The sequence below is a fragment of the Lycium barbarum genome, chromosome 1 (assembly GCF_019175385.1).
Source record: "Lycium barbarum isolate Lr01 chromosome 1, ASM1917538v2, whole genome shotgun sequence".
NCBI classification, from domain to species: domain Eukaryota; kingdom Viridiplantae; phylum Streptophyta; class Magnoliopsida; order Solanales; family Solanaceae; genus Lycium; species Lycium barbarum.
The window spans coordinates 4,003,020-4,028,734 of NC_083337.1; the positions used below are offsets into that span (position 1 = coordinate 4,003,020).

The 25,715-nt window shown below is 34.8% G+C and overlaps 2 protein-coding genes and 1 long non-coding RNA gene across 5 annotated transcripts; all 3 read left to right on the forward strand.

Annotated features, from left to right (window-relative positions):
- Positions 1-697: 697 nt before the first annotated feature.
- On the forward strand, positions 698-5,996 carry LOC132629719 (peroxisomal and mitochondrial division factor 2). Of its 2 annotated transcripts, XM_060345107.1 has the most exons (3): positions 698-853; positions 3,740-4,650; positions 5,700-5,996. In XM_060345107.1, exon 2 carries the CDS (start codon positions 3,748-3,750, stop codon positions 4,624-4,626), a length of 879 nt encoding a protein of 292 aa, XP_060201090.1. In that variant the 5' UTR covers positions 698-853; positions 3,740-3,747; the 3' UTR covers positions 4,627-4,650; positions 5,700-5,996. The 2 variants fall into 2 exon arrangements, with proteins under 2 accessions (XP_060201090.1, XP_060201089.1); XM_060345106.1 differs by lacking the exons at positions 698-853; positions 5,700-5,996 and adding an exon at positions 2,419-2,575 and having other exon boundaries at positions 3,740-4,923.
- Positions 5,997-11,247: 5,251 nt separating this feature from the next.
- LOC132629745 (uncharacterized) lies at positions 11,248-16,881 on the forward strand. The gene is made up of 2 exons (XR_009578434.1): positions 11,248-11,586; positions 16,514-16,881. It is a non-coding gene; the product is annotated as an uncharacterized LOC132629745 (long non-coding RNA).
- A 5,385-nt stretch (positions 16,882-22,266) lies between these two features.
- LOC132629754 (uncharacterized) lies at positions 22,267-25,448 on the forward strand. Of its 2 annotated transcripts, XM_060345116.1 has the most exons (4): positions 22,267-22,404; positions 22,524-22,652; positions 23,401-24,595; positions 24,879-25,448. In XM_060345116.1, exons 2-4 carry the CDS (start codon positions 22,541-22,543, stop codon positions 25,210-25,212), a joined length of 1,641 nt encoding a protein of 546 aa, XP_060201099.1. In that variant the 5' UTR covers positions 22,267-22,404; positions 22,524-22,540; the 3' UTR covers positions 25,213-25,448. The 2 variants fall into 2 exon arrangements, with proteins under 2 accessions (XP_060201099.1, XP_060201095.1); XM_060345112.1 differs by lacking the exon at positions 22,267-22,404 and having other exon boundaries at positions 22,461-22,652.
- Positions 25,449-25,715: the final 267 nt, after the last annotated feature.

The following is a 25,715-nucleotide window of genomic DNA, read 5'->3' on the forward strand; positions in this document are numbered from 1 at the left end:
CTGATAGGATTTGAAGGCAACTCAACAGTATGCGTTGTAAAGTGTTACGAGTGAATCTTGACAATCCGGTAGGACTTCAAGGTACTTCAACAACATATGTTGTAAAGAGTTACAAGTAAGTCTTGACAACTTGGTAAGACTTCAAGATACTTCAACAACACACATTGCAAATAGTAACAAATAAACCTTGACAATATGATAGAACTTGTGAATAATTGAACAACACAGATAAATCTTACCAATCCGGTAGGATTTCAAGGTTATTCACCAACACAGTTAATAAACGATTACAAGTAAAAAAAAAAAAGATAATATTTCAAGGCAGCTTTGTTTAACTAAGTTTGAGTATTTCCCAATCCAAATCCATATTTGAAGTGAATGGTATATATTATCATTGCTGCTCTTTAATTTTTGACTTTCAAAATCGAATTTATATTAGAGGGCATACTGACGCTTCACAATATCCACAAGTTATGCCCGTTCCCTTGAATAACTCATACCTACTAGGCATAGGTTCGATTTTGAAGGACAAACCGTGTAATTATTCTGACACTTCTGAGAGAAATCTAGGCCCAATTTGTAAATGGGCTTTATATTATCCAACAAAAAAGTTGAGCCCTTTAACATCACATTTGGCCCACTAAAATCAAAACTTTCATATTCAGATTCCTTTTTTTTTGCTCAATCATTTGCCACCTTAGAATTTCACAAACCATCATTTTTTAAGATTTGATATTATTCCACAAATCACAAAATAAAAAATAAAAAAATTGATCTTTTAGAATCAAATAAAATACAGTAAAACAACCAAAACCCTAATTTCCAAATCGAATTTACATTCTTCATTTCAAAGGTTAGCCTTCACATTCCACAATTTTTCCCCCTCTTTTTTGGCTGTTGATTTGATTTTTTTTAGTTACATATTTAGTATTAAGGGTATGGTGATTTAAAAAATATTTCATTTCTGGGATAGTGAATTGAGTTATTCTTATTTGTCAAATTTTACAATTAATTTAAAATGACTTCTTTAACTATTGATTTGATTTTACACTATCAATGTATAGAAGTTAAACCCACAATACCATACTTAATTATTTGGGTTTATTAAGTCATTTTGTTTGAATGGATTGTATTTTAGAGCAAAATGCTAATTTGTCTAAAGTTAGAAATCTTATTTAGGAAATGAAAAAGGTAGCTTTTAACATCATGAGACCTTATAAGGAACTATTTAGGGGACAAATATTCTCTTTGACCTCGAGATAAGATATCAATTTATGAAGGATGTTAACTAGAAGCAATAGAGTGTGAAAGAGAGACATTCTCAAGTTTCATAGACAATAAGCATTAGTGTTCAATGAATTTGAATAACTAATATTGAAAAAAAAAGGATCAAAGAGCACTTTCCTTATAAAGCAGTTGTCTTTATGTCTTTGTGGAGATAAAAGATGTTTTAAGGTTTTGAAGTCATGTTAATTCGGGAGATTTTCTAAAAGATTGAACAAGCCTCAAATTTTATCAATCCGGTAGGATTTCAAGGTAATTCAACAACACAGATTGTAAACCGTTATAAGTCTTGATAATTCGATAGGACTTGAAGGCAACTCAACAACATGTGTTGTAAAATATTGCTACAACATGCTTTGTAAAATATTGCTAAGTAAGTCTTGACAATTTGGTAGGACTTCAAGGTACTTCAACAACACATGTGCAAACGGTTACAAGTACGTCTGACAACCTGGTAGGATTTGAAGGCAACTCAATAGTATGCGTTGTAAAGTGTTACGAGTGAATCTTGACAATCCGGTAGGACTTCAAGGTACTTCAACAACATATGTTGTAAAGAGCTACAAGTAAGTCTTGACAACTTGGTAAGACTTCAAGATACTTCAACAACACACATTGCAAATAATAACAAATAAACCTTGACAATATGATAGAACTTGTGAATAATTGAACAACACAGATAAATCTTACCAATCCGGTAGGATTTCAAGGTTATTCACCAACACAGTTAATAAACGATTACAAGTAAAAAAAAAAAAAAAAAAAATTCAAGGCAGCTTTGTTTAACTGAGTTTGAGTATTTCCCAATCCAATTCCATTTTTGAAGTGAATGGTATATATTATTATTGCCGCTCTTTAATTTTTGACTTTTAAAATCGAATTTATATTAGAGGGCATAGTGACGCTTCATAATATCCACAAGTTATGCCCGTTCTCTTGAAGAACTCATACCTACGAGGCATAAGTTCGATTTTGAAGGACAAACCGTGTAATTATTCTGACACTTCTGAGAGAAATCTAGGCCCAATTTGTAAATGGGCTTTATATTATCCAACAAAAAAGTTGAGCCCTTTAACATCACATTTGGCCCACTAAAATAAAAAACTTTCATATTCAGATCCCTTCTTTTTTTTTGCTCATTCATTTGCCACCTTACAATTTCACAAACCATCATTTTTTAAGATTTGATATTATTCCACAAAATAAAAAAATAAAAAAAATTGATCTTTTAGAATCAAATAAAATACAGTAAAACAACCAAAACCCTAATTTCCAAATCGAATTTCCAAAGGTTAGCCTTCACATTCCACAATTTGATTTTTTTAGTTACATATTTAGTATTAAGGGTATGGTGATTTAAAAAATATTTCATTTCTGGGATAGTGAATTGGGTTATTGTTATTTGTTAAATTTTACAATTAATTTAGTTTTTTTTTTAAATAAATTATTTTATCATTGGGTGATTTCAAATATTTAATTTAGATTTTTATTTTTTCTCTTTTTGCTGTTGATTTGATTTTTTGTTGAATTTAGTTATATATTTGAAATGAAGGGTAGATATTATTATTGTTGTAAAATGCAAATTAGTAAGTGAAATTATGTATTTGTTAATGGAATTTAATGGATTAGGAGTTAATTAATTATAGTTTTCATCATATGGTAATTTCAAAAAAAAAAAAAAATCATTTCTGGGTCAATGAATTCGGTGTTTCTTAATTTCCCAATTAATTTAGGGAATTTTTTTTCTTAAAAAAAATTGTTTGAAATTGCAGAATTTAATTAAATATTTGAAATTAAATGAATATATTGAGATCTTGTTAGTTTGGGATTGAAGGGTAGATGCTATTTTTATAAAATAAACATTAGGAAATGAAATATTGTATGTGCAAAATAGAATTTAATGTAATAGTGTAAACTTAATTTTAGTTTTCATTTCTCAGGTCAGAGTTCATATTTTACAAAAAAAAAAAAGAAAAAAAAAGTCTTTTAGTTGATTGGATTTACTGTAGAATTTAGTTACATATTTGAAATGAAGGGTTGATATTATTATTGTAAAATGCAGATTAGGAAGGGAAATTATGTATTTGTAAATTGAATAACATGTAATAGAGCTAATTAATTTAGTTTTTCATCATTGGCTAATTTTGAAAATTTTCATTTCTGGGTTGGTGAATTTGGCGTTTCTCGAAATTTTCTTGAAGTTTTGTTTTTCTGGATTTATTGATTTACAGGCATATTCTCTTGGATTTCCAACTTATTTGCTAAGTTGCGCGGACTCTTCACTTTCGTTGCCGCACCCATGTCGGATTCTCCAAAATGCACTACTTTTGGAGTATCCGACACGCACCTGACGATATTTTTGAAGAGTCCGTGCAACATAGCTTATTTGGGACTAAGGCATACTAGTAGTAGTAGTAGTTGTTGTTGTTGTTGAGTATTGTTGGATTAATTTCAGGTTTAAATATGGCGGATGAGAACGCTGCCAATGGGGATGTTTTCGATGATGCAGTGGAGATCGAAGGAGAGGAAGATTCGGATGCTGCATTGAAAACCGCTCCACTGACGCAGAAAATAGCCGCATTAGAGCAAGAAAATAATCAACTTTTTCATGAGAACCAAGTCATCAAAGAGAGGATGGAGAAATCGAAGCACTCGATTGAAGAAATACAGAATGAAAAAATCGAGTTGCAGAAGAAGGCGGAGAGGCTTGAATCCGAAAACAAGTCTTTTGGATCAGTAGCTGCTCGAGCAGCAGAGCTCGAGGGTGAACACTCTCGACTGCAACACGATCTCATAACTGCGATGAACGATCTGGAAGAATCGAATTCTGAATTATCGAAACTGAAATCGGTTCTAGAGGGGTTAAAGAGTAGCGAAAATGAGAAGAGCGAGAAACTGAGCGCTATTGAGAGTAAAAGGAATTTATTATTGTTGAAAGTCGAGAAACTGGAAGCTAGTGAAAAAGATCGGAGAGCTGAAATAGAAGGGAAGGAAAAAGAAATTAGGGGTTTGAACAAAAAGATCGAGGATTTGAAAGCTACTGTGAAGAACAACGAGGCGTGGAAAAAGGAGAAGGAGGCACTTCGCACGGTGAAAGATGAGTTGGAGAAGAGGGTAAAAGAAATGATGGGGAGAGTGACCGAGTTGGAGAAGAAGTTGGAGGAGAAGGAAGCATTGATTACTGAAAGAGACGTCGACAGCAATATTAACGGTATTTCAGCAGAGGATAAGGTTAAATCTCTGGGTGGCAAAGTAAACTTAACGGCGGTGGCTGCATCTTCCGTTGCTGCAGCTGCTGTAGTTGGCATTTTCTGCTATCTTCGATATGCAAGAAAACCATAAAGTCGAGCTTTTTTACCTGACCAAGTATGGACGTTACAATTTTTTGATAGCGCTTTTAGTTATGTTGGGCTACCTTACTTAGCTTTTGGCTCTCACCTTATACTAGAATTCCATGTGTTATCTTGATTGGCTAGTGGCCATGAACTACGTTTTGTTTGCTAAAGTGGACTAGGTGACATATTTCTGTTAGTACTTTTCTCTCGGCTGTGGGAGTTTTTATTGCAACCATTTTTTTCTTCATTTAAACAAGTTTGTTGGTGTATAACCATTAAAAGAAAGTATTTGTATCGCACTGAATTCATATGTAGTACTGAATTCATATGTAGTACTGAATTGTCTCAAATAATTGAGTTCGTGTATAACTCTCCTTTAGCCTATTATTTTGACTACCTAAAGTGTTGGCGCTCTATGTTCGTTTGAAGCCAGAGTGTTGCTTTGGCAATTATATTACAATCTTGTGGTGATTTTCCTTCTGATTAGATTAACTACTGGTGCCTGTCTAATTTGAAAAATCGCTTTAGTATTGGGGAAACTAGAAAAAAATCTCTATTTCAGTATTTTTACGTGTCTTTTGTAGAGGTCTTGTATCTTCTTTGATGAAGTGACTCTGACCTGATAACCGAGCTGCTGCTATGAAATTACTGAGTAATATCTGCGGTCATCATGTGTGGGGTTTTCAGAGGATTTGCCTGTTTTAACTTTTTACTGCTCTTTCCAATAATTTTAAACAAGTTATCTCTACTCTGAAATGCCCTAAATTTTAAGGTCTCTAAGTTCTCGTGCTTGACCGTCTTCCTGCAAACCAGTCTTGAAGTTCTCATCTGAGTCAATTGCTGGATATTTTGTAGATTCATGGCTTTTACATTCAAATGTGTATGTTAGTTCAAGAATTCTTGCTTCACCATGGCAATAATTGAAACCTTTCGTTGCACATTGTGTGATATATCATAGCTTGCTGATTTATGTTTGCTAAGTTGTTATAACTCAGACTTGGTTATGTTCTTGTACTTCCCTTCAAATGTTTTTGATTGTTTCTTGTCATTCATCCTCCCATTTGCTAAATTATGTACCAGGTTTTGGCTTAGGGGCCTCTCTCGGGAAGGTTATTTCATCATGAATTGGCTGAAATGGAAGTGAAGATTCATGTAGTCTATCCCAACTGTTTGGGATTGAGGCGTAGTTATTGTTGTTGTTGCTGCTGTAGTGCTACATGCTTTATAACTTTCCTTTTGAATGAAAATCCCATGGGGAGGGTACACAGAGAGTAATAACTGATATAGTTGAAGCACATCCTTTTTTAGTGAACACTGTTGTTTACTATTGCCAAAAAGATGATAAGTTGAACTAACTCAAAGCTTGGTATTTGAAAATTTGAAGGGTAACATGCTGATAGGGGTGGATCTCCTGTTGAAAGTTACAGGTTCTGCAGAATTCAATAGCCTTGGTTTAGACCCTGTATTTGCATTCCACGTAACGTGCGTACATAACTTATCCTAAACCCAGTTGTTGTTCCATCATTCAAAATGCATAAACTTAAAATCCTGAACCGACTTCCGAACATGTAAGAGGCCACAAATAGTCACTAGTTAGCTCATGTAATTGAAAAATATAGAGCCGAAAAGTGACCAATTGATACTATTTCTATTTATTTGGGACTAGACTAGACTGGATTTAAGTTTTCTTTTTGGTTGAACCTTAGGCTGTTTGTTATGGATCTAGCTCAAAGTTGTAAGCTAGCCATGCAAATCTTGGCCTAGGCAATAAATAGCAGCTGCTAGTTCTAGTCTTGTGAAATCAAGCAATTAATTGCAACCGACACCCTTGACCTTGCTTGAATATCAAGGCAAAGGTTTATAAATGTTCGTTCCCTTTATAGATTTCTTTTACAGGATTGTAAGACTTTATATTGAGGCGATTGTTGTTAAAAGAATTGCCAACATGATTTTTGGTAAATTATGGATGAGTAAATTTTCTGATTTAAGGATATAAAATCAAACCATGCCTCAATCCTAAATTAGTTGGATCGATCATACAGATTTTAAATGTTCATATCGTTCTATTTCAATCTAGTTTCGACGATTCATTGTAATTAAGCCACGTTTATCGATTCATTGTAAATTGTAATTAAACCATGTTTATGTCAATAATCGCGATCCAAATCGATTATCCGAGTACAGAGCCATCTATATTTTGCAATGAAGTAAATTCATCCTCAAATGTTTTTTGATTTAACTTGTTTATGTTCTTGTACTTCCCTTCAAATGTTTTTGATTGTTTCTTGTCATTCATCCTCCCATTTGCTAAATTATGTACCAGGTTTTGGCTTAGGGGCCTCTCTCGGGAAGGTTATTTCATCATGAATTGGCTGAAATGGAAGTGAAGATTCATGTAGTCGATCCCAACTGTTTGGGATTGAGGCGTAGTCATTATCGTTGTTGTTGCTATAGTGCTACATGCTTTATAACTTTCCTCTTGAATGAAAATCCCATGAGGAGGTGTACAGAGAGTGATAACTGATGTAGTTGAAGCACATCATTTTCTAGTGAACACTGTTGATTACTATTGCCAAAAAGATGATAAGTTGAACTAACTCAAAGCTTGGTATTTAAAAATTTGAAGGGTAACATGCTGACGGGTGGATCTACTGTTGAAAGTTATTGGTTCTGCAAAATTCAAAGCCTTGGTTTAGACCCTGTATTTGTATTCCACGTAATGTGTGTACATAACTTATCCTGAACCCGGTTATTGTTCCATCATTCAAAATGCATAAATTTAAAATTCTGGATCTACATCTCAACATGTAAGGGGCCACAAATAGTCACCAGTTAGCTCATGTATTTGAAAAATATAGAGCCGAAAAGTGACCGATTGGCACTATTTCTATTTAATTGGGATTAGACTAGACTGGATTTAAGTTTTCTTTTTGGTTGAACCTTAGGCTGTTTAAGTTATGGATCTAGCTCGAAGTTGTAAGCCAGCCATGCAAATCTTGGCCTAGGCAATAAATAGCAGCTGCTAGTTCTAGTCTTGTGAAATCAAGCAATTAATTGCAACTGACACCCTTGGCCTTGCTTGAATATCAAGGCAAATGTTTATAAATGTTGTTCCTTTTATAGATTACTTTTACAGGATTCTAATGTTATGGACTTTATATCGAGGCGATTGTTGTTAAAGGAATTGCCAACATGATTTTTGGTAAATTATGGATGAGTAAAATTTCTGATTTAAGGATATAAAATCAAACCATGTCTAAATCCTAAATTAGTTGGATCGGTCATACAGATTTTTAATGTTCATATAGTTCTATTTCAATCTAGTTTCGACGATTCATTGTAATTAAAATAAACCATGTTTATGTCAATAATCGCGCAATCCAAATCTATTATTCGAGTACAGAGCCATCTATATTTTGCAATGAAGTAAATTCATCTTACTAAGAGCATGTGCGAGCATTCACTCCCTTGTACTCAACTCCAAAAATATATGTAAACAAATAGTAATTTCAAAGAATACTTTTATATATATAGACACACAGAGAAGACATGTATGCAAGCGTTATCCGAAATGATTGGGTGTAAAGCATCTATAAGCGGTTTTTTAAGTCTATTCTCAACTCTCAGTGCTCAACCCTCGAAGGATAATGGAAATTACCAAGCTGGAGTACAGTACGGACTGTAGAAATTTTCGGTGGAGCAATGAAATGCGTAAAGATCAAAAAAAGCACTAACAGAGAAAGCACTTTTTGGAGCGATACTGACACCGAGAGATGTAGTCTAGGAGAACACAGTAAATTAGATATCCTAGCTATCCTAACCGTAAATGATTGTATACTAGGCGTTGTGCGTATTGAGTTGTTCAGTGCAATACGCATTAGGTATCCACCTAGGAAGTATGCATCTCAAAGGAATTGATGAAGGCCCACACAAACAATAGAACATGAAATTAATTGTTAATTTTCGCGGGACGCCCTTTTGGTCGCCCCATTTTAAGTAGCATCCACTTTGAGTTGTTTTCCTGCATGAATACGCACTTATTAGATAACTTCAGACATTCGCGACTGCTTCTTCTCGCTTCTTCTTGTTCAGACGCACACGACTGAAATTATAGCTCATTTTAACATGTGTTTCATGGATGTATGACTGAAACGACGCATACATGAAAAAATGAAAAGGGGTGCTAAATGAGTTTGTTAGATTTGTTATTATTTTTGAATTGGTGATTGAAATTTGTTCTTTATGATATATGAAACTTATGTTTCAAATTTGAGCTTATTTTGGAGTAGATTTGGGTGTTGTAAATCGAATTTTTTTTATTGTTTTTTGGCAAAAGAATTCTAGACCCACGCGACTAAAATTTGAGCCCATTTTTACATGCAGTTCGTGCATTGGATTGTTGAAATTCGAAAAACAATTTATTTATCTTTGGCAAAAGAATTTCAGACATACATGACTGAAATTATAGCCTATTTTTACCTGTGTACATGAAAAATTTAGACACAAGACTCAAGCGAAAACCTTTGATGTTTGGCCTTCACAATAGCCACACTTGAGACGCTAATGTTTCGTCAAACTCAGACGTGACTATCTGAAATTTTACTCGAAGCGAATAAATTTGTAAAAAAAATACAATGCTGGGTAAAAGTTAAATAGCGACCTCAAAAATGAATATTTGTACACTTCCCCAATTTAATTTGACGCAAAGTGAAGACCCGTTACGAAGAAATTTCCATATTATTCACTAGATGTAAATAATTTACGCATTATAGTTTCATGGTCTTGCAAATTTCACATTGGAAGGTCAAGGGTGTTTCATTAAAAGAAAATAAAATTGGAGGGAGTTTACCACAAAGTGAAGCAAGTTTCTAACCTTAACCAAGAGGTCTCGAGTTCGAGCTCTCTTGGTACGAAGTTACTATTGTTAGGAAATGCTTTATCCTCTAATGTGAGATTATCCGGCATAAATTTAAATTTAGTCGGGCTTCAATGTCATTACCGGACACGGATGAAACAAAAAAAAAAAAACCAGCAGTTTCTGACAACTTTTGAAAATTACGAGCGCTGCTGCCTTGCTAGCCTGCTAATGTGTGTGTAGCCGTTTCGAACTTATTCCCTATGCACTTTGGCCCCCTCCTTTTTCCTTCCTCGTAATTCGTGCACCTTGGGAAAAAGAAAAACCCCTTCTTATACCCACACGTTGATAAAACAGCAGTATACGCTCCTTTCGCCTCAAATTATTTATCGTGATTTTAAATAGTTATCTTAAATTATTTTATGTTTTAAAAATTAAAGACATAATTAATTATTTTTTACCATTTTATCCTTATTAAGTTTATATCATTAACAGAGATAATATAATAAAATAAAATATTTAATGGATAAAGATTATAATTTAGATATAAATAAAAGTAAAATTCCATTTTTTTTACTAGTTATATATTAACTTGACACATGTATAAGGAGTCTAAAATAGAATATAATTTTATTATATCACTCCTAATTATTACTAAATCATCTAGTGGATGAAATCAATCAAACCTTCTTTAAAAATTGTATAGTCAATAACAATATCTTGAAGTTTTCAATTAGTAATAAGGGTAAAATAGGTATGAAACGGTAAATTATCTCTTAATTTTTTAAACTGGACAAGTAAAAGTGTATCTATTTCTAATATATATAGGATAAGTAAAATTGGACGGAGGGAATAATATATTATTTTCAAATCATCTATCGTGGTTACTAAAAATATTTATCTCAAATTATTTATCATTTTAAAAATTCAAGACACAATTAATTTTTTCTCCATTTTATCCTTAGTAAAATTTTGTAATTATGGACATATAAATAAAAAGGCTTAATGCATATGCAGCCCTGAACTTGTCCCTTTTTTCATTTTGGCACCTTAAATAAGTGTTGTTCCTATTGAACCTTTGAACTCGTTCTCGAGTGTGTCTATCAAACACAATCTGACTTATATAGTATTTTATCTTCAATGTAGCAATATGCTAATATATATTCTAATTTAATTATGTCATATTTTAGCTAAGATTAGCAGCAATTGAGAGGGAAAAAAGGGGTAAGCTCTTAATTAAGTTGACAGTGGAAGAACAGAACCAGCAGAAACCAACACATTCATGACCTAAAGAATAGCTTACCACACGTCTAAAATATTACTTTACCTTCATTATCACAATTTAGCTTTTGCTTCTAATAAAAATTAAATTTAAAGGGTTTGACAGACACATTTGAGAATGAGTTCAGGGTTTAATAAGAACAACACTTAATTAAGATGCCAAAATAGAAAAAAAGGACAAGTTTAGAGGACTGCATATGCATTAAGAGCCTGTTTGGATGGGCTTAAAATAAGCAGAACAACTTATAAGCAAATAAAAAAATAAGTTGGGATAGGCTAACTTATTTTTTTTGGCTTATAAGCTGTTTTCAGCTTATAAGCTGCTCTAGATAAGCTAAGCCAAATGGGCCAAATTATTTTTTTGGGCTTATTTTATGCACAAAATGACTTTGAGCTAACCAGCCAAACACTCAAAAAAACTGAAAATAGCTTATAAGCAACTTATAGCAACTTATAAGGCAATCCAAATGGGCTCTAAGCCTAATTAAATAAACAGTTAGACATAAATAAGATTAAAGTTAATGTCATAGGGAATAAAAAAATACAAATAATACTCTCTGGAGAGAGAGATAGAGTGGGCCTTTAATGGTTAGAAGACAAATACTATATATAAAGTAAAGTAAAAAAACAAATCTTTTTTCAAGAAGAGTGTGTGTGTGTGTGTGTGACTGTGTGTGCATATGTATATGTGTGTGTGTTGAAATTTATTTGAATGCATTTTCTAACTCTTGTGAAAACCCTTTGACTAATTAGGGTTTATTTGGACCAACTTCAAGTTATGGCATTGCTACTACTACATTTTTCCAGCTGGTGGTTTTTTCACCAAGAAAGGTAAATTACTGAACACCCTTTTTCTCATTTTTCATTTTTTTGTAATTTGCATAATTTTTTTTTTTTTTTCAGTTTGTTGTTCTTGTTGTTTGTTAAGGTTCTGAAGATGGATAGAAACCCTTAAAGCTCATTTCTTGATTTTGTTTGGACTTGTTGTGTAACCCCTTTTTATTGTGTGTTCATTTTGAGCTTCTGTTGGCTCTGGCATTTTATTTTATAGCACTTTTCCAATTTGAATTCTTTATTTAACCCTGTATCTGCTGAATATAGTTGAAGCTAATCTATTGTAGGCTGAAAGATTGAATATTTTTATATTTTTTTTGCTTAGACTAGCCAGTTATGTAGTGAAAGGAAGATATATAAGCTGGAAGATGTAAAGCTCATTTCTTGATTTTGTAGAGTATCAACTTATCTTGTAACCCTTTTTTTTTTTGTGTTGTTTTGTTCTTTCCATCTTGGTTTGTTCATTTTGTCAAATGGGAAATTTGAGGAGCTCTGGCTTTCTATTTTTCTCACATGTTATGTTACTTTTTCTATTAGAGTTCTCTATATAACACTTTATCTGCTGTATATAGTTGAAGCTACTCTCTTCTAGGCTGAAAGATTGAATTTTTCTTACATATTTTTGCTCAGAGAAGCCACTTATGTAGTGAATGGAACTCTTAGTAGTAGATATATAAGCTGGATGATTTAAAGCTTGATTCTTGATTTTGTATCGACTTGTATCGTAACCCCTTTTTATTTTGTGTTCATTTTGTGAAATGGGAAATTTTGAGGTGTTTCTGTTTGCTCTGGCATTTTGTTTTCCTCACATGTTATGACACTTTTGTAATTAGAATTCTCTGTTAATCCTTTTATCTGCTGTATATAGTTGATGATACACTTTATAGGCTGAAAGATTGAATCTTTTTACATATTTTTGCTCAGAGTAGCCTCTTATATAGTGAATGAAACTCTAAGTAGATATATGTTAAAGCTCAATTCTTGATTTTGTATCCACTTATGTTGTAATTCCATTTTTGTGTTGTTTTGTTCTTTCCAAATTGGTCTGTTCATTTCCTCAAATGGGAAATTTTGAGGAGCTTCTGTTGGTCTGGCATTTTATTTTTTCTTACATGTTATGGCACTTTTGTAATTAGAATTCTCTAAATTTACCCTGTATCTGCTGTATATAGTTGATGATACTCTTTATAGGCTGAAAGATTGAATCTTTTTACATATTTTTGCTCAGAGCAGCCACTTATTAGTGAATGGGATCTTAGTAGATACATAAGCTGGATGGTTTGAAGGTGTAATTTTGATTAGGATATAAGCTGGATGATTTGAAGGGGTAATTTATGGACAGAACCCATAAGGTTCATTTCTTGATTTTGCATCGACTTGTTGTGTAAGTGTGTTAACCCCTTTTATTTTGGTGTGTTGTTTCTAACTTGGTCTGGTTCATTTTGTCATATCGAAAATTTGAGGAGGTTCTGTTGGCTCTGGCATTTTTTTTTTTTTTTGGTTACATGTTATGGCGCTTTGCATTCACTATTTAACCCTCTGTATTCTTGAAGCTATTCTCTTGTAGGCTGAAAGATTGAAGTTTTTATTCATATTTTTGCTCACAAAAGCCACTTATGTAGTGAATGGAACTCCTAGTAGATATATAAGCTGGATGATGTTAAGATGTAGTTTTGATTTTGTATTGACGTATCGTGTATCCTCTCCTTTTCTTTTGGGGTTTTTTTTTTTTTTTTTTTTGGGTTCTTTCCGACTTGGTCTGGTTCATTTTGTCAAATGAGAATTTTGAGGAGCTTCTGTTGGCTCTGGCATTTTATTTTCTTCACATGGTATGGCAATTTGCCAATTAGAATTCTCTATTTAATCCTGTATATGCTGTATTATAATTTATATACTCGAAGCTACTCTCATATAGGCTGAAAGATTGTTTTTTTTTTTTTTTTTTTTTTTTTTTTTTTTTTGTGTTGCATATTTTTGCTCAGAGCAGCCACTTATATAGTGGATGGAACTCTTAGTAGATGTATAAGCTGGATGATGTAAAGCTCATTTCTTGATTTTGTATCGACTCATCGTGTAACCCTTTTTTTGTGTAGTTTTGTTCTTTCCTTGTTGGTTTGTTCATTTTGTGAAATGGGAAATTTTGAGCTTCTGTTGGCTTTGACGTTTTATTTTTTCTTACATGTTATGGCACTTGTCCCAATTTGAATTCACTATTTAACCCTCCATATACTTGAAGCTATTCTCTTGTAGGCTGGAAGATATGAATTTTTATACATATTTTCTGCTCAAAGCAGCCACTTATGTAGTGAATGAAACTATTTAGATTTATAACTTTGAATGTGTAATTTTGATTAGGATATAAGCTGGATGATTTGAAGTTGTTATTTTGATTAGGATATAAGCTGGATGATTTGAAGGAGTAATATGGACAGAACCAAAAAGCTCATTTCTTGATATTGTATAGACCGTCTGTGTAATCCCATTTTTTTCTTTTGGTGTGGTTTTGTTGTTTCCACCGTGGTCCTGTTCATTTTGTCAAATGGGAATTTTGAGGAGCTTCTGTTGGGCGTGGCATTTTAGTTTTTCTCACATGTTATGGAACTTTTCCAATTAGAATTCTCTGTTTAAGCCTGTATTTGCTGTATATACTTGAAGCTACTCTCTTGTGCTGAAAGATTGATTTTTAATTTTTTTTTACATATTTCTTGCTCAGAGCAGCCACTTATGTAGTGAATCGAACTCCTAGTAGATATATAAGCTGGATGATCTGAAGGTGTAAATTTGAGTAGGATATTTCTTGATTTTGTATCGATTTATCGTGTAACCCCACCTTTTTTTCTTTCCTTTTCATGTGTTGTTTTGTTCTTGCCAACATGGTCTGTTCATTTTGTGAAATGGGAAATTTTGAGGAGCTTATGTTAGCCCTGGCATTATACTTTTTCTCACATGTTATGGCACTTTATAAACCCTACATTGTGGGGTTTCACTGGGTATGTTGTTGTTGTCACATGTTATGGCACTTTATAAATTAGAATTCTCTATTTAACCCTGTATCTGCTGTACATACTTGAAGCTACTCTCTCGTAGGCTAAAAGATTGATTTTTTTTTTTTTAACCAATTTTTGCTGAGAGCAGCCACTTATGTAGTAAATGGAACTCCTAGTAGATATATAAGCTGGGATGATTTCAAGCTGTAATTTTGAGTTGGATTTCTTCTCCCTCTTCCCAGGGGAACCAAGCTTATTGGGTTATTCAAAGATCTCGGGGTGAATACTTCTCACAATTTCATTTATAGAGGATATTGGAGTGTTCAATGATATTAATAATTAAGGGTAGAGCTCATGTTTGAGGTTAAATTTTTTCTTGCTGAAGGTCAAAATTCTTCTGGTGTGTATAACCTTAAGTCGCAAAGGACTTCGTAGTCATTTTAATCTCTGTAGTTTATTGTGGCTCTTGATGGGTTTAATATTTGCTTATCTGCAAGTCTAATTCTAGAATCAAAAGGCCTCGAAGACATGCAAAACATATAATGCTACACACTGTATACTTGACTTACTTTTGGAAATTCAATTATTTATTCTGGGAATAGAAGAAGTCATCTAGACACGTGGGATCTTGAAGGGAAAGAGCTGAAGTGTTGGGAAGGGCATCGGATTAGTAGAATAGCAGATTTAGGGATAATTAGTGATGGGAAACATATGGTCTCTGTTTGTAAAGATAATATGATACTATTATTTGGAGTGGAATCAAAAGCTGAGCAAATAACTCAGGAGGATGAAACAATAACTTCATTTGTATTGTCCGCAGACAATATATATATATATATAGATTGGTAAGTCTTTGAAACCAAGAAACTTATCTTTGGAATATAGAGGAAAGTATAAAGTTCACAGACAAATATAAGGGGCATAAACGTTCTCGCTTCGTTGTACTGTCTTGCTTTGGTGGACTAGATCAAGCTTTCATTGCCAGTGAGAGTGAGGATTCAGAGGTACTTCTCTTGTTTGAGAAGCCGAACCTTTTTTGCTAGGCAATGAGGATTATATTAGGTAGTCCGGCTGAATGAAGGGGAAGAGCTTGGATTTTACAAGAAATGATAAAGGGTGGGTTCTGTTTAGGAGCTCAGATAAAAGGAAAATTAGAATTCTTATACTGGTGATTGGAGGGATAGGCATAGCCACTTGAGTAACCTAGTCTTTATAATTTTACAGAATTTGCCAGGAATGAAGAAAAGAGTAAGGAGGCCAAAAAAGAGGCATAAAAATAATTAACTAATCCTCTGCTCATGGGAGGTGGAGCCGGAGAACTAGACACATCTTTATGATATGGTTTGGGAGGTTATTTTCAAAGCATAACTAGAATGCCCGAGGTTATTTTTGTCCATGTTGAAGCCGAAAAGGTGCTGAGTTCCTGAGGTTTTCAATAGAACATGAATGCTAAAGATAAATTGTAATATTATATTACTCCATTATTTTGACTTGGAGATAAATGCTTTTTTATGTAATTATTATTAGATTTTGGTGTGGAGAAACCTAAAAACTGGGGTGGGAGAGAGCGCAGAGATATTAGATAGCAGAATTGGAGCAAGGGTGTACATATTGGTTTGAGTCTCGTTCTTTGCTTGACCCATTTATTTTTGGGATCCTTACACCAATAGCCGGCCAGATTCACTGCTTACTTCTCTTAGCCGCCATACATAGATTGTACACGGTTATGCACATATTAGACATAGATTATATACTATTTATACATCCACCTGCTATTTTAGTTTAAGCTTGGGTAGATAGCTATTTAGGTCAATTCTTTATTTTTTCTTCTTGAAGATAATGTGGTCCCTTTTCAACTTTTAAATCCCTGTGGTGCTTCCACCAGATGCTGTTCCAATTGGTTGATTTCTTACTGGTTCTTGCTATATCTTCTGCAGGTCAGATAGAGAAGTAGGACTCGGGCTTGCTTTCGAGGTTTTGAGGTGTTCGACTGTTAAACCTGGTTGAATTTTCTGTTCCTTGTGCTTTTCTGGAACATGTGAACTTGTAATGTAAGTACATTGTTCCTTAAGTAGGGAATGAAGCCATCGGTCCGCGAAGCATATCAAGCTTTGTATCATATTTTGACAATATTACTAGCAATGATTCATAGTGGATGAAGTATTTTTTGCATATATAAACTAGCCAGGTTTATATTTTCCTTCAAACTTCAAAGAAGATCTAAGGCTCAATTAGCTTGAATGTCTATGGTCATTGGATATTTAACGTGTATTATATTAGGGACTAGTCTTCTTTTATTTTCACTCTGACATGTTATGTTGCTTGGACTCTCCGAAAATATTGTTGCACCCGTATCGGATCCTACAAAAATGCACTACTTTTAGAGGATCTGACACGCCCTGGTGACATTTTTGTAGTGGCTGAGCAAGATAGCTGACATGAGTATATTATATTTGCTATCTGATTGAATGTGAAAAAGCATAATCAACAATAAAGTACAGATTTTCTCAAACTTAAAATTGTTTTTCCCTGGAGAAGATGTGAAAATTGCAGGCAGATTGTGGATGATTTAAATATCTTTTAAGACAGGAGCACGGGATTTTCTTTCGGATTTAAGATTTTAGGATTCTTTTCCCCTTGTATGTGATGTTGAAATACTTCCTAAAATTGTGTCTGAGATGAGTTTAAATGGAGTGATTGTCAGTGGGGATTTATATAGGTGATCTCGACTTGGAATTTAAACATAGTTGTTTTAAGACATTCATACGACAGATCTCTTTTTTCTTTTCTTTTTGGGTTTCTCATCCGTGCCCTTTACCCACATTGGGATCCCGACTAATTCGGATTCGCGCCGCGTAAGACCCACTTAAGGCGGAAGTACTCCCTAACAGGATTTTTTTTATATTCAGGATTTGAATCCGAGACCTCCAGTTAAAGGTGGAGGATCCTATGCATCCCACCACTACCCTGTTTGGTCATATGACTGATCTTAACTTGGAATTTAGACAAAATTGTTTTTTTTCAGACATTTTTTGAACCACAATACTAATTATTTTAAAGCAACAGACTTCGAAGAAAAGGGTTCCCTTGTCTATTTAGGGGTTCGTTTGGTACGAGGGACAAGGATAAATAGTCCTAGGATTATATTTGAGATGCTTTTATCCCACGTTTGGTTGGGATAAAATCGCGGTATAACTAATCTGGGATTAGTTATCCCACGATTGTAGTGTTATTTTATCCCTGTGGAAGAGTGAAATAATTAATCCCGGGATCCTGGATAACTTGTTTCCAACCTAACGACCCTTTACAGGTAAAATTTGGAGAAGGGCATCAAAATTTTGTAATAAATCACTGCATTTTCTCAACAGAAAGTTCTGTATTCTTTTGTAAGACACAATCTTTTATTTTGTAATTTTTTTCCATCATATAGACTAGAGCTCATGATATTAATATGAATTCTGTCATGAATAATTAAATCCAGTTTCCAAGATTAAATTTAATTCAATTTGAAGGCTAAAACAAAAGATGGTACATGCGGAAAGTAGCTTTTCTGTATGGAGATAATATAATTAAGAACTAATAATACGTCCGGGCTTAAGCTATACTTTTTTTCGGATTTTTTTAAGTTTATTTGAAAATCTGCGTTTGGACGTGAAAATATAAAACACCTAAAATTCTATTTTCACTTTCAGTTTTGGTCCATTACATTTATTTTTCTTTTTCAAATTTTATCATAAGCTTTTTGTTTTGTAAAAATGACCCCGTTTATATTAGCCACCAAACTGTTGCATGCTCTAATATCCATTACGCAATATTCTAAACTTCATAGAGAATAACTTGACACTCTTTGGGAGTTGATTAGTATGAAAAAAATAATAAACATTAGAATTAACGAATGTGGTTTTTATATATTGCATAAAATAATAAGGATAGAGTTAACAAATGTGGTTTGGACAAAGGAAGAAAATAATAAGGATGACAAAGTCGGATAAATTAGTCAAGTTGGGTGATTTTGCTAGTTTTTAAAAAATCGAGGTTATAAATCGTATTTCATATTTTTTTAGAAAAAATCATTCAAACAACTAAATATTATTTGCTAAAGCTATTACCATACACAACTCCATCATCAACTCCAACTTCAAAAAATTCAAATAAAGTGAAATTATTTGGTTTCCATGGCCAAATGCCTACTTAAATCCCACCGTTACTGAAGGTAAAAAATTTTCACATACTTGACCCACGAGAACTGGTTCCACACATAAAAGGAAGTGTTAGAGACATAATATAGAAATAATGTGTCTTCCAATTTTCCTTCTTTCACATGTTCTTTTATTTCCCTTTTCTTCTCTCTTACAAATTCAAGAACCTTTTTCTCTATTTCCAATCTTGCACCTATTGCCCTTGAAATTTTGGACCTTGGTAACTGAAATGCAGGAGAAAACCCCCTTCCAATACTCTCTCAAAGTCAAATGTACCAAGTAGTCCTTGTTTGACATCAATCCCAAGCAATTACTCAAATTGATACAACATTGAATGTCTCAGATTTGGTAATATGATGAAGGGAAAATTTGGTCATTTTTACACATTTTTGATGGTATTAACCATTGAAAAGTGTGGAGGGACGGATCAGATCTATTTTAACCTTAATAAGAAATCTTAAGTTCGAGTAATGGAAATGAAAAAAAAGAAAAAATTTACAGTAGGAAGTGTTTCTCTTTGAATGAGTCATAGGCAACGCGATTTGATTTGTAATAAGAAGAAATATTGGAGATCATTAGGGCCTACCATATTAGTGAGATCTCTGTTAGACCCTAGCATGGAAGACAAGCGAGTCTTAATAACATAAGCGAGAATGCCAAAATTTTGTCAAAGCCTCTTCAATTATGGAATCATTATTGAACACTTTCTTTGCTCCGTCTGGCTTTCAACCCTTGCGGAAATTCCAATGTTACAATTATCTCGAACTCATATAGTACAATTCTGAAGATGCAATACTTATTAGCGAGTGTTTGGTATATGAAGGAAGGAAGTCTCTTTTACACGTAACGAATATGCAACACTTATTAGATGCAATACTTAGTAGCTGTCACGAATCGAAGTTTCTAAAGCCAAAAGAGAGATTTGGAGGCAAGAAAAGTTGGTAAGTAATAAAGGTAGTAACATATGTTATTAATTTTATTTGAGCAGTTACAGCATTTCCTAACTGTACCTGCTCAAGCTTGACCTATGCAGTTATGTAACTTCATCACACCATCAAACCTCTATCAAGCAATGGTTCCTAATTCTATTGCAATCAATGACTGTTTTTCCGGTGTCCCTCATCTTTGTGTTCTGAATTTACTCTTAAATATGCCATACAATTTTTGTGACAATAAAAACATACATCGTTAGATGTAAAATGAAAAGTTTAAAGTTAAATGATTTTCAAATAAAAGAAATATGTACTTCTTTTTGAAACATAATAACCAAAAAAGTGACATAAAATGAAATAGAAACAGTAATGTAAGTAGCTCACATAAATGATAAGCAGGCCACATTGGGTTATTTTGCAGGTGCAGATAATGCCAAGGAAAATGGGTGTCTCCTCATATTAATGATGGTCTCATCTCTATGCATTCATTACAACTCCATTGAGTCCAGGTCCTCTATGCACATCTTCTGCAGCCTGTGTTGCTCCTTTTTCTAGCAGCATTAATAAGAGAGATCTGAGATGAGTTTTGTAGTTTCAACAAAAAATATTTTCTACTCAAACTATGTATATATAAGAAATGAAATAAAATATATTACTAATATAATAAGATTACACTCTTTTTGAATTCACCAAACCAAGCTTCTCCTTCCTCCACAATAGTCACAAGTTATGTTGCTCGAACTCTACTAAAATAATGTCGCACCAGTGTCAGATCCTCTACCCCTCAACATTTAAAAAAAAAATCCGAAAAACAAATTCCCACCGTTCACTTTTACTTGTCATGTTCCCCTTCTCGAGAGAACTTGACTATCTTTGAAGTTGCATTGCATCAGATTAATTTAATATTTTAAAATTAAAATTTTGATGTTCGAAAACTATATAAAAGATATTATAAGTTGCAATTCTTCTCACATTAATATGATGAAGAAATAAATATTAAAATATTTGTCAAAGTCCATATATTTTGATTCTCGATAAACAAAATGTGACAAGTAAAGTGAACGGAGGGAGTAAGTCATAAGGGGCCTTTGACACAAAAATAGTGAATTTAAAAGCTCAAAGTCCCAAGAGGAGGGACAGTAATGATGCTATCTCATTTACTACAGCAATTCAATGTGTATACTTTCACCTACCTAACTGAGAAGGCATAAAGTCTCATATTACTCCATGTCAGCTCAAAACTAGTCTTACTCATGCACTTTTCTTCCAAATGTCTCCTTTGTGGAAACTCAAAAGTCCCATACCTTTGGCTTTGGCACTGATACTACTTAAAAATGTTAATTATAATATAAAATTAAAACACACGCATACACACTTGAGAACATGCTTACTTTGTTTTATTGTTGAAAGGAAATAGAAAAAAAACCTTTTATTTTAATCTCTTTTCACAATAGAAAAAAAAAATGACAGGAACTTATAGAATGCCACTACAATCTTGAGAACCATGACATTCTCTAAGATATATTTCACCGTATTGCACGATAGAAGCTTGCTGGACGAGCCTAGGTGAGTGATAATTATAGGAGGCATGTGTGAAGGATAGCTACAGTAGTGGGGTTCCCGACTATGTTACTCAGACTTTTTAAAAAAATATCGACGGGTGCATGTCGGATCTTCCAAAAGTAGTGCATTTTTGAAGAGTCCGAGCAACATAGGTTCCAGATGCCGTCGCTAAATTGAAACCAGTAGGGTGATAGATACTTTGATTGTCTTGTATCAAGTGAAGAGAAATGGATGGTAGGCTTAGTAGTATGGTTCGAACTTTCAAATAATCACCACTATGAGTGATACATTTAAATTCTACATATATAATGAGATTGACTTCACAAGTAACAGCATAAAGCATGTCGCTTGGACCCATGTTGCTCAGACTCTTCAAAAATACTGCTACATCCATATTGGATCATCCAAAAATGCACAACCTTTGAAGAATCCGACACGCACTTGAGAAAATTTTTAAAGAGTCTGAACAACGTAGACTTTGAACACATTCCAGTATTCCACATAATAATACAGGCAATTCTATAAGGTTCTCCTAGACATAAAGTGTTAATATGGTTTTTTCACAACTTCATAACTGGTATTATGAAAAGTATGAGTTAGTGACAATGACATAACTTGAATAGGTTTAGAGTGATGAAGGGCATTTGTCCATGTTCTTCTATGTGAGATTTAAATGACGCCTTAAATGTAACCTGCAACATATGCAGCTCACCTCATACTCTTTAACCTCTGCTTATATTAACTTCCGTCCTCATTACTCTCAATATTTTTTCAACCTGTATTGGCCTTGGCCGGACCAGCTTGCATGCACCTCAATTAAATTTATGGAGTACTTGCTACCTCTCACTAGCATAAGCGCATAAGTATGTCCTCATTATTCTGTATATACAGCTCTTCTCTTGTATCACCAGGCATCATTAAATTCTTTAACTGTCACGTCCGAGCCAACTTGCACACACCTTGACTAATTTCACGGGATAACTGTTACCTCCTACTAGCACAAGTACGTCTTCATTACTCTTTATATACAATTCTTCTCTTGTATCACTAGGCATCAATTAATCTCTTTAATCGTACCGTCCGAACCAGTTTGCATGCATTTCACAGGGTATCCGCTACCTTCAACCAACATAGGTGCGTCCCTTGTTACTCTTTATATACAACTCTTCTCTTGTATCAATATGCATCAGTTGAAGTCTTCACCCACCCCCCTTCCCCTTTCTCCCTCTCTTATTCAGTCTCCTCTCTTTCAGTTTGAGAGCAAAGCAAGATGGAGAAGAAGAGAAGCAAAGGGACTTCTCTAATCCTGTGGGCTACAGTTGCTGCATTACTCTTGCAGAATTTGGTCATTCCTGTAATTTCTTGCAGAAGTCCTCCAAGAAGTATCTCCTTATTACCTCTCTATCTCATGCAGTTTTTGCCTCAAGTCTTTTTATCACTAGCTGTTTTCAAATATATTAATAGAAGCTGCTACTTATCTGTGTCGCTTGCGTTACTTCATTTCCATATCGCTTTGAATCTCTTAGCCTTATCTGACCTCTTTTTATGCTTTTTTTATTGAGCCGAGGGTCTTTCGGAAACAGCCGTCCTACATTGGTAGGAGTAAGGTCTGCGTACACTCTATCCTCCCCAGACCCCACGTTGTGGGATTCCACTGGGTTGTTGTTGTTGTTGTTGTAATAGAAGCTGCTATCTTTAACTAGTTACAAGCTTAATATTTGCTATGATACTGTAAGAATAACTTAAAAAGGGAAAACTAATTACAAAGAGAACAAATAAGAAATGTTCTTGGTACTACTAAATGTTTGCTGAGCCTAGATATTAAGGCTAATAATGTGTCTTGCCATATTTGTATTAGATTTTTGCTTGTCGACAGGTTCATGCAAACCTCTCTTTTCATCAATCTCACAATTTTGATTCCATTTTTGAGAGTTGAAAAAGCACTATTTCGTTGGAAGTTTCTATATGCCCTTTCTGAATGCATTTAATTAGACAAAGACTCCGTTTTTTCCTCTTTTCGGATGATAAATCTTTTCTCAGAACACTTATGTTTCAGTCTTTTTATTAGTTTATTACTTACACTTGTCAAATTTCTGAATCAAATTCCATATATTTTTTTTTTTATGACAGATTCGCGAACACCACCATCACATGGCTCAGGAGGTGGCTCTGGAAAATCGCCTTCACATGGAAGCGGTAGCCATGGAGGAACACCACCAGCTAACTGTGGTAATCCCCCAAGTGGAGGGGGTGCAGGTGCGGGCGGGCAGACTCCCACACCAACTCCTCCTTCGGGAGGAACTGGAAGTGGTTACTCTACGCCATCCCCTCCAACTTCTGCTGGAAGTCCTCCAAGTACTCCAACATCAAGTACCCCTACTACACCTACCACCCCCTCCACCCCACCAAGCACTCCGGATATCTCCGTACCATCACCTCCAATTGACCCCAATTCACCACCTTCTGGAGATGGTGGTTACTATCCCTCCCCTCCAACTTCTGGTGGAATGGCACCAACTACTCCTATCATAAGCCCTGACACTCCTAATACTCCCGATATATCCACGCCTTCAACTCCATTTGACCCCAATTCACCACCTTCTGGAGGGGGTTACAATCCCTCCCCTCCAACTTATGGTACCCCTTCCACACCAACTACTCCTATCATAGGCCCTGACACTCCGAGCACTCCCGATATATCCACGCCTTCAACTCCATTTGACCCTAATTCACCACCTTCTGGAGGAGGTAGTTACTATCCCTCCCCTCCAACTTCTGGTGGAAGCTCACCAACTACTCCTATCATAAGCCCTGACACTCCGAGCACTCCCGATATATCCACACCTTCAGCTCCATTTGACCCCAATTCGCCACCTTCTGGAGGGGGTTACAATCCCTCCCCTCCAACTTATGGTACCCCTTCCACACCAACTACTCCTATCATAGGCCCTGACACTCCGAGCACTCCCGATATATCCACGCCTTCAACTCCATTTGACCCTAATTCACCACCTTCTGGAGGAGGTAGTTACTATCCCTCCCCTCCAACTTCCGGTGGAAGCTCACCAACTACTCCTATCATAAGCCCTGACACTCCGAGCACTCCCGATATATCCACACCTTCAGCTCCATTTGACCCCAATTCACCACCTTCTGGAGGTGGTTACTCTCCCTTCCCTCCAAGTTTTCCTACACCTAGTACCCCCACTATACCCATAATTCTCCCACCAACTACTCCTATCATCAATCCAGGCATCCCAAGCACTCCCGGTATCTACTTACCTCCACCTCTATTCGATCCAAACTCACCACCTTTCCCGATCAAGTAAGTGAATTGGCTAATCAGCTTTACATACAGTCAATTGAATTATGAAGTCCCTTCATGGACATCCGATAAAATTGAGTATGCATCTACTAAAAAAAAAGGAATTAGCGACGGACAAATGCTATAGCTAAACAACAAAATTTGTTGCTAAGACTATTTAGCGATGAATGAGCGACGGATTATCAAAAAAATTGGTAGCGACGGATTAGCCATTGAAATTCGTAGCTAAATCCAGTTTTTTTTTTTTTTTGGTAGTATTAATGTGAAATGTTATGAATTGCAGTTACTGGACGACTAACCCAAATTTAATATGGGGCTTGTTTGGATGGTGGGCAACTGTTGGTAGTGCATTTGGTGTGCCTGCAGGTGCTCCGGGGCTCGGGTCAAACTTCAACCTGCTGCAAGCACTTTCAAACCCTCGTACTGATGGCCTCGGGGAACTCTACAGGGAAGGAACAGCTTCATTGTTGAACTCCATGGTGAGCAGGAAGTTCCCTTACACTACTAAACAAGTTAGGGATAGTTTTGTTGCAGCACTTAGTTCAAACAAGGCTGCTGCAGCTCAGGCACAGCGATTCAAGTTAGCAAATGAGGGTCGAGTAAAGCCTAGAGTTTGAAACACATGTTTCAAAAATCACCTTGTATCTTGCACTCATGTCCAGTTTCATTATGATTTCCTGTGAGTTTAATTTAGGGGTTAATTTTCATGTTTCAACAGGATACTAACTTATGTTCAGGCATATGTAAAATATTACTTTGATGTTTTACATGTGTGAATTCTGTATCCAGATTTGAGTAACATTAGATTGTCTCCTTTGTGAAGAAACCATATATCCAAATAAACAATATCATATTTTTTTTGTAGGGCCACTTAACTTAAAACGATCAGCCTGGTGGACTAAGCTCCCACTATGCATGGGGTACTAGAAGGGTCGAACCACATTAAGTCTATTATACACAACCTTACATTGCATTTATGTAAGAGTCTATTCCCACGGCTTTAACACACATCCTCCCGACCTCCCCCCATCACAGATATATAACAGCAGTACCATTGCTAACAAACATTGAAGGTGAGTAGGAATTGATGATGAATACCTGCATATAGGAGCACATGAGA

What these genes read in the sequence shown, in the direction of transcription:
- LOC132629719 (XM_060345107.1), top strand. Translation starts at nt 3,748, where the DNA reads ATGGCGGATGAGAACGCTGCCAATGGGGATGTTTTCGATGATGCAGTG.
- LOC132629754 (XM_060345116.1), top strand. Translation starts at nt 22,541, where the DNA reads ATGGAGAAGAAGAGAAGCAAAGGGACTTCTCTAATCCTGTGGGCTACA. An exon ending in TTGCAGAAGTCCTCCAAGAA is followed by an intron (nt 22,653 to 23,400) that starts GTATCTCCTTAT and finishes TTTTTATGACAG; the next exon opens with ATTCGCGAACACCACCATCA. An exon ending in TCACCACCTTTCCCGATCAA is followed by an intron (nt 24,596 to 24,878) that starts GTAAGTGAATTG and finishes TATGAATTGCAG; the next exon opens with TTACTGGACGACTAACCCAA.